Source organism: Chelonoidis abingdonii, chromosome 1, assembly GCF_003597395.2.
Source record: "Chelonoidis abingdonii isolate Lonesome George chromosome 1, CheloAbing_2.0, whole genome shotgun sequence".
NCBI classification, from domain to species: domain Eukaryota; kingdom Metazoa; phylum Chordata; order Testudines; family Testudinidae; genus Chelonoidis; species Chelonoidis abingdonii.
This window is the reverse complement of record NC_133769.1, coordinates 2,863,160-2,877,759: the sequence shown is the minus strand read 5'-3', so window position 1 is coordinate 2,877,759 and position 14,600 is coordinate 2,863,160. Positions and strand designations below refer to the sequence as shown.

At 49.7% G+C, this 14,600-nt stretch overlaps 1 protein-coding gene across 1 annotated transcript in view; it reads left to right on the top strand.

Annotated features, from left to right (window-relative positions):
- The window catches only part of LOC116818314 (uncharacterized), a 265,422-nt gene that overhangs the window by 198,649 nt on the left and 52,173 nt on the right, over positions 1–14,600 (top strand). The window contains 4 exon segments of the mRNA XM_075063437.1: positions 3,229–3,277; positions 5,238–5,276; positions 7,643–7,810; positions 14,133–14,198. Coding sequence (XP_074919538.1) covers positions 3,229–3,277; positions 5,238–5,276; positions 7,643–7,810; positions 14,133–14,198 — 322 coding nt within the window.

Here is a 14,600-nt window from a genome sequence, read left to right as displayed (position 1 = left end):
GGCAGACTGAGAGGTTTGGGTTTAGAAGCAAAAGTCAGTAGGATTTTTTCTTTCTCTTTCCCTGCTAGCTGTGTGTAAAGCAGGCTAGAGGAGATTGTGTTAAAAGCAAAGGTCTACAGGTTTTTTGGTCTCTCCCTTCTGAGTACTCTGAAGGCAGAGGCACTAGCGTTTAACAAGGATCTTTGTTAAACAAAGGGACTCCAGTTGTGAGTCACCATACACCAGCAAAACACATTTGCAAATAAATGTTTTTTTTTCTTTCTAACTCTGTCGGGAATAGTTAGGTAGAAAGAGTTAAAAAAAAAAGACTCTGTTGCTAAGCAACCCGAAGAAGGCAACAGAGAAGCAGCATTTCAGGCAGTAAACACCAGAGGGCGCCCCAACACAAGAAAGCAGAAACCATGACTACCAAGGATGCCCTGAAACAGGAACAAGCGAGATTGGAGGCAGAGGAACAAATGAAAAACGCAGACCACAGGCAAGACATGGAAAAAAAACTACAAGAGATGGAGCTGAGAGAAAGAGAAAGAGAGGCCGCCCACAGGAGAGAGCTGGAGATAAAAGAGAAAGAGTTAGAACTCCAGAGGGAGGCCCACCGGCAGGCCCTGGAATTAGCGCAGGCTAGGCAGCATGCTCCAGCCAACCCTAACAACCCTTCGCCAGTTATTGTTCCACATCCCAAGAGATTTCCCACCTACAAAGCAGGTGATGACACTGAAGCCTTCTTAGAGAAGTTTGAAAGAGCCTGCCTTGGGTACAACATCCCTGAAGACCAGTACATGATAGAACTGAGGCCACAGCTTAGTGGACCCTCAGCAGAGGTGGTGGCTGAAATGCCTAAGGAGAACATGAACGACTATAAACTTTTTCAAACCAAAGCCAAATACAGAATGGGGATAAAACCTGAACATGCCCATCGGCGGTTCAGAGCCCTAAAATGGAAACCAGATGTGTCATTTCCCCGACACGCCTACCACATTGCAAAGAATTATGAAGCCTGGATATCAGGAGCCAATGTTAAATCTCTGGACGACATGCACGTCCTAATACAATTGGAGCAGTTCTTAGAGGGTGTTCCGGAGGAAATCGAAAGGTACATCCTAGATGGGAAGCCCAAAACTGTAACTGAGGCGAGGGAGATTGGAGCCAGATGGATGGAAGTGGCAGAAAAGAAAAGAGCTACTATCAAGGGGATCGAATATCACAGGGGTCACACCAACAATAAACCCTATACCCAAGGGCAACCCAGAACCCCACCTACAACCCAAGAAAAACTGCCAACTCCCTATTCTCTCACCTCACCAATCTCCAGTAACCCACCTCTGCCCAGTGACCAGTCAGCTGGGCAATGTTTTAAATGTAATGAACTGGACATATAAAGGCCAGCTGCCCCAAGAACCCCAACGAAGTGCAGTTCGTTACACCACCACCACACCAAAGATCCCCAGGCTCAGATGCCTCTCAAATACCCTCGGAGAGAAGGGACCTCTCCAAAGCCCGCCCTTGCACTGCCCCTTCCCCTGAGCCCTCACACCGCCCTTCCCCGAGCCCCTGCCCTCACACTCCCCCTTTCTCCCAAGCCCCGCCTTGCACTGCCCCTTCCCTAGGCCCTCACACTGCTTCTTTCCTTGAGCCCTCGCCCTCGTACAGCCCCTTCCTTCCGAGCCCCCGCCCTCCCACGCCCCTTCCCCTGAGCTCCCACCCCTCCCTTCCCCCAGCCCCCACCTTGCGCCACCTTCCCCAAGCCCCTCACACTGCCCCTTCCTCCGAGCCCTTGCCCTCGCATGACCCCTTCCCCCGAGCTCCCTCCCTCTCTGCCCCTTCCCCCAAGTCCCTGCCCTCACACCGTCCCTTCCTCCGAGCCTCTGCCCTCGCACCGCACCTTCCCCCAACCCCCCGCCCTCTCACTTCCCGTTCCCCCGAGCCTCTGCCCTTGCGCCGCCCCTTCCCCCAAGCCTTCACACTGCCCCTTCCTCCAAGCCCTTGCCCTCGCATGACCCCTTCCCCCGAGCTCCCTCCCTCCCTGCCCCTTCCCCCAAGTCCCTGCCCTCACACCACCCCTTCCTCCGAGCCTCTGCCCTCGCACCGCCCCTTCCCCCAATCCCCCACCCTAGCACTTCCCGTTCCACCGAGCCTCTGCCCTTGCGCCGCCCCTTCCCCTGAGCCCCTGCCTCAGCAGGAGCACCAGGTGGAGCGGGGCAAGCACTGTAGCTAGAGCAGAGCTGGGGCTGGCAAGGTGGGCCTGGGTGCTAAGTGGGTGGGCCCCCCTGTGGCTATGCCCCTGGTTCAGCCGCTCTCCCTGGCAGCTGAGCCTGGGCGGGGAGTGGGAGGGAGCCGCTGCTCACACAGCTCAAGCTGGCCTCTTCGGGTCACTGCTCCGTGCAGTGCAGCTGCTGCCTGCGAGAGCCTGGCTGGGGAGGTGGGGGCCACCCGCTGCCCGCCCGGCTGCTAGAGACAGGGGCTGAGCGAGCCGGAGTCCCCTCTCCCGGCCAGTGCATTTCCACCTCACTCAGCCCCTGTCCACGGCAGCTGGGCCTGGGTAGAGGGTGGGTTGATGCCACCACCCCAGCCATGCTGGGTGTGGGGAGTGTGGCGCAGTGGGAGAAGGCCAGAGGCTGCCCCTCCACCCCTGGCAGGTAAAGTGTTGGGGGGGAGAGCGCTGTGACCCCAGACTGGACCCAGGGCTGAGGGAGGGTAGAGGAGACACATGGGGAAATCACATGTCCTCCCCTTTAGATTGGGCCCCCACCCTCCCCAGTATGGGGAGGCACAAGTCATCTATGCTTGGGTATGCTGCTGTGTGCTAGAGTCACACCTCCTGTCTGCAGTGTAGACATACCCTGAGAAACCAACATCTCCAATCATGAAATAGTGTTGGAGGAAGAAACAGGCATTTATATGGCTTTAGGTCTGTGTAAATTCTCACCTGTGCAGTGCAACACCTACTACTGAAGAGAGATTTAGTTACATTATAAAACAGCCCTAATCAAATGTATTTCAAAATTGCTTTAGATGAGTTATCCACACACTGCGCACCCTGAACCTGATTCTCAGTGACACCAGGGTCCGGCAGCAGGAGTAAAGTGGGTGTAACTTACATCCACTGGCCAAGGGGGCAGAGTCAGATGTGTGTGGCCCCAGGTAGCTGGGGGGCATGGAATCGAAGAGGAGGTCCTGGTGAGTTTAGAAATCAATTCTAAAATCAAGCTTTGTTTGCTACAAACACAGGAAGAAGAAGTGAAGGATGTGGTCAGGACCGAAATGAGTGACAAATGCGGTAAGTAAGCCGAAGGAAGCCCCATTTGCTGAGATGCGGCACCGCCGGGAGTCCTGTCAGTGTCTAAATTGGAACAATTTGAATGCCAGCACAGCCCTACTTGACGGAGCTAATATCATCCCATTAACTGCAAACAGCAACACATTACCAGTCCAGCCCCTAGATGAATACAAGCATCCATTGGGCACGAGGGCTCTGCTGCAGTCTTGACCTCCTTCCCAAGCTTTAATTTCTCCCTTTAAACATTCAGTTTTTCCATTTCTTTTTATGTGGTTTCAATGGCAAAGCCCTTCCTGCCTTGCCATGTTGGCTCTCTTGTAGCTGGCTGATGGTATTGTACCATGGGTAAGGGTCACGGGGCGATTGCATACACCTGACGATGGCTCCAAACCACTTCTTCCATGCCAATCTTCTGGCTCTTCTTAGTAATTGGACATACAAAGCATTTCCTTTTCGGCAGACGCTCTGTCATGATGATGATGATGCAGGTGTTTGGAGTTCAATATACGGCACAACTCTCATTATCCCAACGTCATGGGAAATTCTGTTCTCTGGGGTGCATAGACGTAGACGGAGCATGACCCTGTTTCAACAACAAAGCCTTTTGGATAATGGAGGTTCGGAGACATAATCCATAAATCATACTTAATCCGCTTCGTTTTCAGTTTAAATCGATTGTTACCGAAAAAATCCCAGGCTTTATAAAAACTATTATGCATTTTTTCCCGATTTTTTTCACCCTACTCTTGTATCATTCAAATATATCAAAAATAATGTGTTGTATTAGGAAAATACAACCCATTGCATGAGATCTATCTGTTACGATAATACATTAGTCTGTGTGTGTATGCAAAGCTGCCTGTTGAAGTCAGGCTATGTATTAGTCTAGAAGATACACACAGCAAGCAGATAGGCATGGACGCAAGCTCTGAAGTTTTTTTTGGAGATTAGAGGTATATTGTTTTCTTAAACTACTCAGAAGTGGCGTTGTGTTTTGAGTTTGTTTTAGTTCTGCAGCAAGCCATACTGAATTCCATTCAACAGGGTCCAATGGGGGCAGGGAGGGGGCAGAGTTAGGTGGGGAGTTTGGGGAAGGGGTTGGAATGGGGGCAGAGCAGGGGTGGGGCAGGGGTTGAGCACCCACTGGTGCCAGGAAAGGTTGATGTCTATGGTGGTGTGTTCACTGGCCCCCTGCCTATCCCAGTCTCTCGGCCACAGAAGAGCAGGAAAGGAACTGGCGGAAGCAGGCAGGAGGGAGCCTGGGAGTGAAGAGCGGGCAGTGCCATGCCAGGCTGCTTAGGGAGGCACAGCCTTCCCCTGCCTGTGCTACCCGCTGCCCATGGAATCAGAGTGGTGAAGGGCACAGTTCACTGGCTTGTGTAATGCAGAAGCTCAGACTAGATGATCATAATGGTCCCGTCTGGCCTTAAAATCTCCATGACCCTTTGCTGTCATACGAGGCAGCTCAGGCTAAATAAGATGGAATTTGGTGGGTTTTCATAAGAGTTAAGACCATGCTGCAAATCCACAATCATTCTCCTTTGTTTCCTGTTCCCCTCTGTTCCAGGGACCACCATTCCGGACAATGAGCTCTGTCCCTAATCCGTGCCCTGTACCAAAGAAGCCGCATGACATTCATTCCTTCCTTCTTGTCAATGGCATGTCTTATTAAGACTAACTGGAACCGGTTGCATTTTTTGTTTTCTTCTCCATGGAAAATTTTGACTTTTCATGGAGAAGTTTTCAGTTATTGAACAAAAACACTGAACATTTTTGAGCAAAACAGAGACTTTCTGTGAACATTTTCATTTAGTTGATAATCTGACTTTTCCACCAAAAATAACATTTTGATGGAAAATCTTTGCCCACCCCTAACCCTGCCTCTGACCCCACAATGCCTTGGCTTGCTTGGTCTTGTATGTGCTTTATTCATGAATCCCTGTCTTTCCTATCTTTGCAGTTTGTGCAGGTGAGTTGGGACGAATGCCCATAAACAGCTGTAAGTTTGTTATCATTTATGTAACCTGGAAAACATACGTGGAGTTTTACAGTCCAGTAAAAGATATGGGCCCAGATCCACAAATGACTTAGGTGTTGTAATGCCTAACTTCTAAGCACCTAGAAAATCATTGGAATGCACAAAGTCTGAGTTAGGTATCTACACTTCCTATACAATGATGTGGAGAGACAGGCACCTTAGAACGCGATCCATGAAAACCAGCAGCGAGGTGGTGTCCTGCCTATACTAGCCAGTGGGAGGTGCTCATGAGAAGGGTGTGTCCTAAACCCTTCTCCCTTTCACAGCAACCTGCAGCCAGGAACCCCTCTCCTGAAGGCAAGTGGAGGAGGAGGCAGATCCCTTATAGCTTTTAGCCTAGTGGCTACAGCACATACCTGGGGTGTGGTGTTATGGGAGAATTAAATTTGACATTACTGCAGTCAGCCATTTTGTGTGCCCAGCCGCTGCTAGCTAAAAACCAAATACCACATAACTAAAATAATTTTTAAAACTCTAAAAAGCAGAGCCAAATAGCTGCATGTCTATAGTCTTACTAATCAAAATAAAAAAAAAATAAAAAAATGAATATACCATAAAAGTAAAAAAAAAATCAACAACCTTAATTTTAAATACCCCTAACATATACATTTTATTATCATAACTATAAATACTTTGCTAATAAAAAATAAACAATTTGATAAAACAAAAAAAATAGTTATCCAGTAGGAATTACTATAATAACTCACTAAAATAACTATAAATGATATACTTTATTTATATTAACTATAAAAAATGAAATAAAAATACACTTTAAAACAATCCAAAAAATCTTTTCTTCAAGGCAAAAGCTAACACTAAACTCCCCAGCAGCTGGATGGAAGGAAGGCCCCCGGAAACCCGGCTGTTAATCTCTCAAAACCATCTCAAAGTTTAAATAACTATTATATTTAAAGTGCTCTAAACCTGTTGTTATAGTGTATATGTGTATGTGCTTAAAATCTATTAAAAAAGTAATTTGAAGTAAAAACATGCTTGTTTATACCAATCATATATCAACTAAAAACCCTTTATCTCTATTCTTTGATTCCTAACACCTCCTAAAAAAAATTATTAAATTGCCACTACTTTAAATTAAAAAAACCCTAAATAGCAGGTTCAGTTCCCCCTTTGCCAAATGAGGGGAAGGGAATTTGAACGGGGGGAGGCTCCAGCTTCTCAGGAAGTCTCCTAACCACTGAGCGTTGGGGTATTCTGATGTGGGGGTTCCCTTAGTCTCGCCTTTGAAGTTTTGTCCCATGCTGGACAAACAATTCAAGTGTCCTCTGGAGTCTCTAGGTCAGAGGTTCCCAAACTGGGGGGCATGGAGGAACATTCCGGGTGTGTGGCTAGGGCCTGGGCCAGCCCCCATGGGGAGCAGGGAGGGAGAACCACCCAGCCCCTCTCCTGGCCCCAGCCCAGGCAGTTGTCTGCCCCACACGTGTTGGCCCTACACCCTGGGCTGTGCTCCCAGCTGCCCCAGCTGCTGGCCCCGTTCCCGGGGTCCCGGAGACCAGCTCCGCACCCAGGGCTCCAAGCGCAGGGTCCTAGCTGCCAGTCTCGGCCCCCTGCGGGGGCACCACTTCCAGCCCCTTCCCTGCCCCCAGCTTGGCCCCCTTACTCCTGTCCATGTCTCCCCTTCCCCGAGCCATGCCCCTACTCTGAGCCCTGGGGGGAGGGCCCAGACAGGGGTAAGGGGAGTGTGACCCTGAAAAGTTTGGGGATCACTGCTCTAGGTGCTACCGTAATACAAATAAATAACCAATAATCGCCACCTTCAAGTTGTAAACAGTGGAACAGGTAGTTACTGCTCTTGTTCCCATGCAAGCACCCTGGTGTGCTTGCACACTCCCCTTGGATTTGTACATAGAAGCAGCAACCTCCCACATTTTGTGTGATCAACCCATCAATGGTGCAAAGATTTCTCACGAGTGAGCAACACAGAGCAGTAATGGGATTGGCCCAATCAGCCATTCAGTACTGGGACATGTGTTCGGGCGTGTTTACACATCCATGCCCTGCTTTGCACTGTTCAACCAGCTTCGTTTCTGACACAGCTGTTAAGTTTGGGTCGGTGCACACTGTAGATCCAGCTTTCAATCTACATAACTTGAGTGTCCCTTTTTACTCATACTCAACTGAAATATTAGCCAGGATTTTCTTTCCCCAATAAATGACATGGCTGTAGAACTCTATGTGGTTTGAAGTTAGGCTTCTCCTACTATTGTCTACTGATTTCTGCCATCATAGGATTGCTGAGGTCCCCTCTCCAATCTGTACCAATACTTTTCATTCAGGGGAAGACTTTCACTTACTAATTAAATCTGCAGACCTGGGTGCAGACTCTCCAGGAGAAATCAGCAGGAATATCAAAGAGAATTTTCAATTGCCAGAACTCATTGGGAAGGCCGATGAAGCTCAACAAGAATTACTTAGTGAAATACAGAATACAACCGAACCAGAGATGCCTATCATGGAATCAACTCCATTTATGCCCGGTAATTTATTTTGATGTGGTTGTGTGTGCGTTTTAGCTTTGGCTACAGTTGACGACGACCCCCCTCCCCACCTCCCCACGGCAGCCTGGGAATTGTAGTAATAAGACCACTTTCCAGTCTACCGATGGAACGAGGGCCATGTCAGGATGTCTGATGGCATGGGACTGGAAAGCCAGGAAGGACAGACAGGGCTGGAAGACCATGAATGGAAACAGTTCAGAGATGATTGTTGGGAAACAAACCTGTAACTAGTTGCAGCTATGGTCCCATAGGCTGTATGAGTGTGTTGGTAAGGTGGAGAGAGTAGGCTGCAATCTGCCCTGGAAACTGAGGGAGGTAAAACTTCAGTCCTGACAACGTGTTGCTGTTTTCGGCCAAGCTGTAGGGCTAGAGGTGGGAATTACTGGGTGAAGTTCTCTGGCCTGTGTCATGCGCAGGTCACAGAATCATAGACTATCAGCCTTCCAAGGGGAGCAGTGGGGGCAGAAGACATAGCTGGCTTCAAGACTAAGCTTGATAAGTTTATGGAGGGGATGGTATGATGGGATAGCCTAATTTTGGCAATTAATTGATCTTTGACTATTAGAGGTAAATATGTCCAATTGCCTGTGATGGGATGTTAGAGGGGGTGGGATCTGAGTTACTACAGAGAATTCTTTCCTGGGTGTCTGGCTGGTAAGTCTTGCCCACATGCTCAGGGTTTAGTTGATCGCCATATTTGGGGTTGGGAAGGAATTCCTCATTCCAGAGGTCCTGGGGGTTTTTCACCTTCCTTTGCAGTGTGGGGCATGGGTCACTTGGTGGAGGATTCTCTGCACCTTGAAGTCTTTAAACCATGATTTGAGGACTTCAGCAGGTCAGACATAGATTAGGGGTTTGATACAAGAGTGGATGGATGAGATTCTGTGGCCTGTGTTGTGCAGGAGGTTAGAATAGAAGATAATAATGGTCCCTTCTGACCTTAAAGTCTGTGACTATATGACTCTATCAGGGTTGGAAGGGACCTCAGGAGGTCATCTAGTCCAATCCCCTGCTCGAAACAGGACCTAATCCCCAACTAAATGATCTTAGTCCGACTAGATGATCTTAATTGTCCTTCTGGCCAAGGGCACTGGACCCTTTGTAGAAGTGTGTGTGTGTGTGTGTGTGCAGGGTCAAGGCCAAAGTCTCCCCTCCCTCTCTGCGGCTGGCTGCTCTGAGGTGAGCCAGCTGCCCTCTCTTATGGCACCACAGCAGCCCCTGGTGGGTGAAAGGTGTTATTGCAGCACCTCCGTGGCAGAATCTATTGTTCTGCGGGGGGCGGAGGGGAATCTGCAGGGACATGAATTCTGTGCTTATGTTTCTTTTGTTAAAAATTGGGGGGACATGGCTCCCTGGCCCCGGCATTGGTCCTTATATCTATGGGAAAAGGAACCTCTGGATGGCAAACTGATACAGATATCAACCAGCAGGAGACAGTTCCTTTGTTAGCTGTCTGAAGCCTGCCTTTTTATACCCAGAATGCTTTTTCTCTACCCTTTATCTCAGGGTTGCATTGCTGCTCAGCTTTCTCTCTGCTGCTGCTGTCTTGTGTCTGTCCCTGTGTCTCTCTGGGTGCGATGGCTCTGTCCCACCAACACAGATTGTGTGTGGTGGTGTAGCTGGGTCAGTCCCAGGATATTAGAGAGACAAGGTGGGTGAGGCAGTGTCTTTTAGCGGACCAACTTTTGTTAGCGAGAGAGACAAGCTTCCGACCAGACCTGAGGAAGAGCTCCTTGTAGCGTGAAAGTTTGTCTCTCTCACCATCAGAAGTTGGTTCATTCATAGGCACTGGCTTTTATTTTTCCTTGGGGGTACTCCACCCTGATGCTCCACCCCCACTCCGCCCCTTCCCCAAGGCTCCGCCCTCACACTGCCTCTTCCTGCCCCCATTCCACCCCCTCCTCTGAGGCCCCTGCCTGTCCACCACTCACTGCTCTCTGCTCTCCCTCAAACCCCTCCCTGAGGTGCAAACAGCTGTGGCTGGTGGGTGCTGAGCACCCACTATTTTTTTTCTATGGGTGCTCCAGCACCAGAGCACCCACAGAATTGACACCTGTGGGCCCCCATCTTGTCCCAGCAACAGAGCTAGACTCACAAAAGCCTGGTCTACACTAAAAAGCTAGTTGGACACAGCTATGTCACTTAGGGGTGTGAAAAATCTGTATCCTATGTAAGCAGAGTCAGGATGAGCTGTACCCTGATATCTGGTGGTGAATTATGGGGAGTGTGGAAGGAATTTCAGGGAGTGTGGAAAGGAATTTCAGGTATTTGCATTGCCACACCCACCTCACCTAGCATAGCCACAGCAGCCTGGGATGGTTATTTTGACAGCTCTGGGATCCCCAATCCTTTGTTATTGGGGCAGGAAGAATAAAGTGGTGTTACCCTGATTATGTGAATGAGGAACTATGAGAGGCGCCCGGGGGAGTGGTATGTAAGTGTCCCAGGTCACTGCGTGGGGGCTCGAGCCGATTATGCATTGTGTTATTGAAACGAAACCCCTGGATACTGAACCTGGCCCTTGTTGCTGCCAACTCAGAGGGGCAGAAGGGTTACACCTATACTGATGGGAGAACCCCTCCTGTGGGCGTAGCTGCAACTATGCTGTCATAGTGTTTCAAGTGGCAACAAACCCAAAGACCTTGCCCAGTGGCACTCTCTGCCCACAAAGTCTGACATATGGGTGGGCACCCATACCTGCTTTGTCTTAGGTGGGGCTGATGAGTTGTCTCTCACAACTGTCTTCATGGGGGGTGGCCGTCACAGCAGTTTAGATGTGATTTAACCCAACCCACTTAATACTAGCATAGGCTTGGGAGATTTAGCCCTGGTCTATACTGGGGGGCGAGGGGATCGACCTAAGATACACCGACTTCAGCTACGCTATTTTAGGTCGACTTACCTGGCTGTGAGGACAGTGGCGAGTCGACTGCTGCTCCCCCATCGACTCTTCTTCCGCCTCTTGCGAGCTGGAGTTCTGGAGTCGACTGGGAGCGCATTTGGGGATCAATTTATCCGCATCTAGATGAGATGCGATAAATTATCCCCAATAGATCGATCCCTACCTGCTGATCCAGTGGGTAGTGAAGACCTGCCACCAGTTATTAGGAACCCTGAACTCTAGGGCCTATTCCTATTGTCTCATGTGTTGTACAGGATATGAAATATATGTTCCTGGTACTGATCTTTGTAAAGCATTGTGCTCCATGGAGGACAAGCGGTAGAGAAGTGCTAGGTCTTAATGATTATTATGCACCTGTAAAGGAAAATCCACAAACTGTTCTTTGCTTCCTGTCCTGTCCGAATCCCCTGCCGCCCAGGACCAACTGTCTGGAACTATCCATACTTGCTCGTTACTGGAAAGGGGCAGGGGGTTGTTCCTTCATCTTCAGTGCAATCAGCGGTAATTTCCCTCCGCAGAGAGCTGGGAGTGGGTGTGCTAGGAGTGCTGCTCCTGGGTTAATAGCAACGCTGAAGTGGGTGGAGTTTGTTTTGTCCAGACTCCTTGATGTGCTGTTTTCGGCGGCTGTGAAATTGCATCTGTAATCAGAGGCTCTTATGAGAGGCCAGGCTCCAACCCTGTGGAGAGGAAAAGAGCAGGGGTGAGGATGGAGGCAGGTTCTGCATTGCAAATGGAAAGGCTCTTTCCGTGTAGCACACTGTGCTCATTGCAGACTCACTAGCCATTGCAGCGCGGCATCCTTCTGGGTGGGCTTTACATGCCAGAAAATAGCTGTACCTGGGCAAGTGATTCACGGGGACAGATGTACACTGGGCCTGATGTTCCTCTGATGTGCTGGAGCACCCACAGAAAAAAACAAACAGTGGGTGGTACAGTAACCCCACACCTTCTGGATGTGGTCCGCTGTCTCATCTAGTGGCACCAAGACCACTTAGAGAGACTAATGAATCTGCTCTACAGCCTTAGCTAACAGCCAGGTGGCTTTTACCTCATGCTGTAGAGGCTCATGCACTAAGCTCCAGAGGTCCCTGGTTCAAGCCAGCCTGCCTGCCGGCAACCAGGGTCTGTTGGCGTTACACTACTCCCCAGTCACTTGTCGATCAGCTGTTCTGCGGCAGGCAGGAGGCTCTGGGGGAGGGGGCAGAGGTGGAGAGAGGGTGGGGCATATTCAGGGAGGGGGCAGAGCAAGGCAGGAAGAGGCAGAGGGAAGGTGGGGCTTTGGGGGAAGGGGCGGAGTGGGGCGGGGCCTCAGGTGGAGTGGGGGTGGAGCAGCCACCCAGCGGTGCCTGTGCAACATACCAATGTAAATCAAGACTAATGGCACTGAACTCAGCAGAGTCACACAGCTACACCACTGTGGGAAGGCGGCCTGGATTTTTCTGAGGAGGCACTAAAAGGCAGCATAGAAAGTGTGGCTGTGCCAGCACCATGCCCACAGCAGGAAATCTGCTGCTGTGGGGAAACAGACTGAACCAAGCTCTTTGTAAGTGGTTCAGGCGACTTCCCTTCTAACCAGATACACAATCCCAGCAGTGGCTGGAGTGAGGAGTGGGGCCTGCCGCACCTCCTAGCTTCGTGACCCAATGTCACTGCATCTGCAGCCCAAAATCATGTGGGCCCCATATTGCACTGCAAAAAGGACGTAGTATCTAACCCTGCCCATAGGTACCGCAGTGAGAGGCGCCTTCAAAATAGCAACAATTGAGATGCAGATGGAAACAGAATGCCTGGGCTTCCAAGGGCAGGTCTCCACAGGGAGCTTCCCTCGGCATAACTATGTGCTTCAGGGGTGTGAAAAACCCACCCTTCTGAGAGAAGTAGCTCTGGTAATGTAACCACCATAGACAGCGCTAGATCGACGGAAGAATTCTTTTGTCAACCTAGCTATTGCCTATTGGGGAGGTGGGTTACCTACGCTGATGGGAGAGTCTCTCTCGTCGGCATAGGCAGTCTCAGCGCCGCTGGAGAGGTTTAAATGTAGACGTTCCCTGAGAGACTTTTCACACATGGTGCAAAGCAACAAAGAAATTTCCTTTCCTTTTTTTTAACCCATTGTGCTTTATTTTCAAGGGGCACCTGCCTTCCTGGGAGGTTTCATATCTAACTGCACCTACCACATTCTAGGATGGAGCTGGCTCACAAACCTGCCATCCAGGGCTGGCTTTAGGAAGTGCAGGGCCCAATTCCAACAGTTTCGGCAGGACCCTGGCAGGGGTAACTTAAAAAAAAAAATGTAAAAAAACCACGCGGGGCTTGTACTCACCGGGCGGTGCTCCAAGTCTTCGATGGCATTTGGTGGCGGGTCCTTCGCTCGCTCCAGATCTTCGGTGGCACTGAAGGATCCGCCGCCAAAGTGCCGCTGAAGACCTGGAGCACCGCTGGGTGCGTAAAAATTAAAAAGGCACCTCTAGCCAGGGAAGGGATTCTCACTGGGTGCGGGGCCCTCTTAGGCGCAGGGCCTGATTCAGGGGAATTGGTGAAATAGGCCTAAAGCTGTCCCTGCTTGTGCCACCACTTCTCTTCATTCATGTAATGGAAGCAAAGTTTACAAGACTCATTAAAGAAAAGAACCCCGAGATCTAGAGACAGGCCCGGACCGACCTCCTCCGGCCAAACTACCCTGAGTTTGGGGAAGAGTGCTTGAAATAGAAACCCATTTACGGATCTTACTATCAGCTAAATCCAAATATCACCTAACATGGTCTCTGAATCCAAATTTTGCAGCCTCCCTGCTTTGTCCTCTAAGGAGCTGCCTTCTCCACTTCGGGGTCTTTATCATACATTGATGGCACCACCCGTCTGGGTCTAAATTTACTTTAAAGAAACATTTTGGATCTTGGGAGTTTGAGATCAGTGGCCCGGACTCCATGTTATTGAATCAAAGCTGTAGTTGTCTCCAGCTGGCAATCCCATTAGAGCCTGGATTGCCAGCAACAGGGCACACAAATGGGTTTGCTAGGTGATGAGTGTGGATAGGCATTCTAAATGCTAACAGGATTCTGCAATCAGGCACCTATTACTGCTGGATTACCGTCGCTTCTGGCTTTTCAAACCTCTCAGATTTACAGAACCCCAATCTGACATTTATCTCTCTTCTCCCACAAACACCACAGATACTTCAGTGTTTTCAAACATCTGACCTTTCTGACTGAGTTGTTAAAAGCCATTAAGAATTTTATTGCCACCGATTTCCACCTCTCACCAGTTGTTCTGTGACATTTATCAAGAGCTTGTTATATGATGGAAAACCATGTAAACCTGTAACGATCAATATTTAAATCACGGCTGATTTATTTGCACGCCCTCATTAACTGTGATTTCCATTTGCTTTCTCTGCAGCTCCTAGTGATAAGCAGCTAATGGCTCAGGCTCGGCGCAAGCAGCGACATGCCCGCCCATTAGAAGGTGAAATGCACTGAATTAAATGGCATTTAGGGAAGTCACTTTCGGGAGAGGAAGTGCTTTTTAAAATTGAGCTCAAGGGACACACACATGGAAACAGTTACTCCTGCTAACTAGCGCCACAGGAAATCTCGGTCTCTCTTCTCCTGCATGAAGCAGGTGAAGTTAGGAGTCGGCCTTTCCCCAGTTGTTGAGATAATTGAGACAACTAATTGCAACCTGCTGCCCCCTGCGTTGTCGTTCATCCAGCCTGAGTGGCCCTGCAAACCGGCTCAAGTGTCTCAGGATGCTGCTTGGGTCAGAGAGTGCCACAAAGATCCTTCAGCAGAGTTTAACAGTGGAAGGGTTCAGCCGCATGTTTGGAGATTAAACGCTATGAGGATGGGCCCTCTAGGAAGACATAAG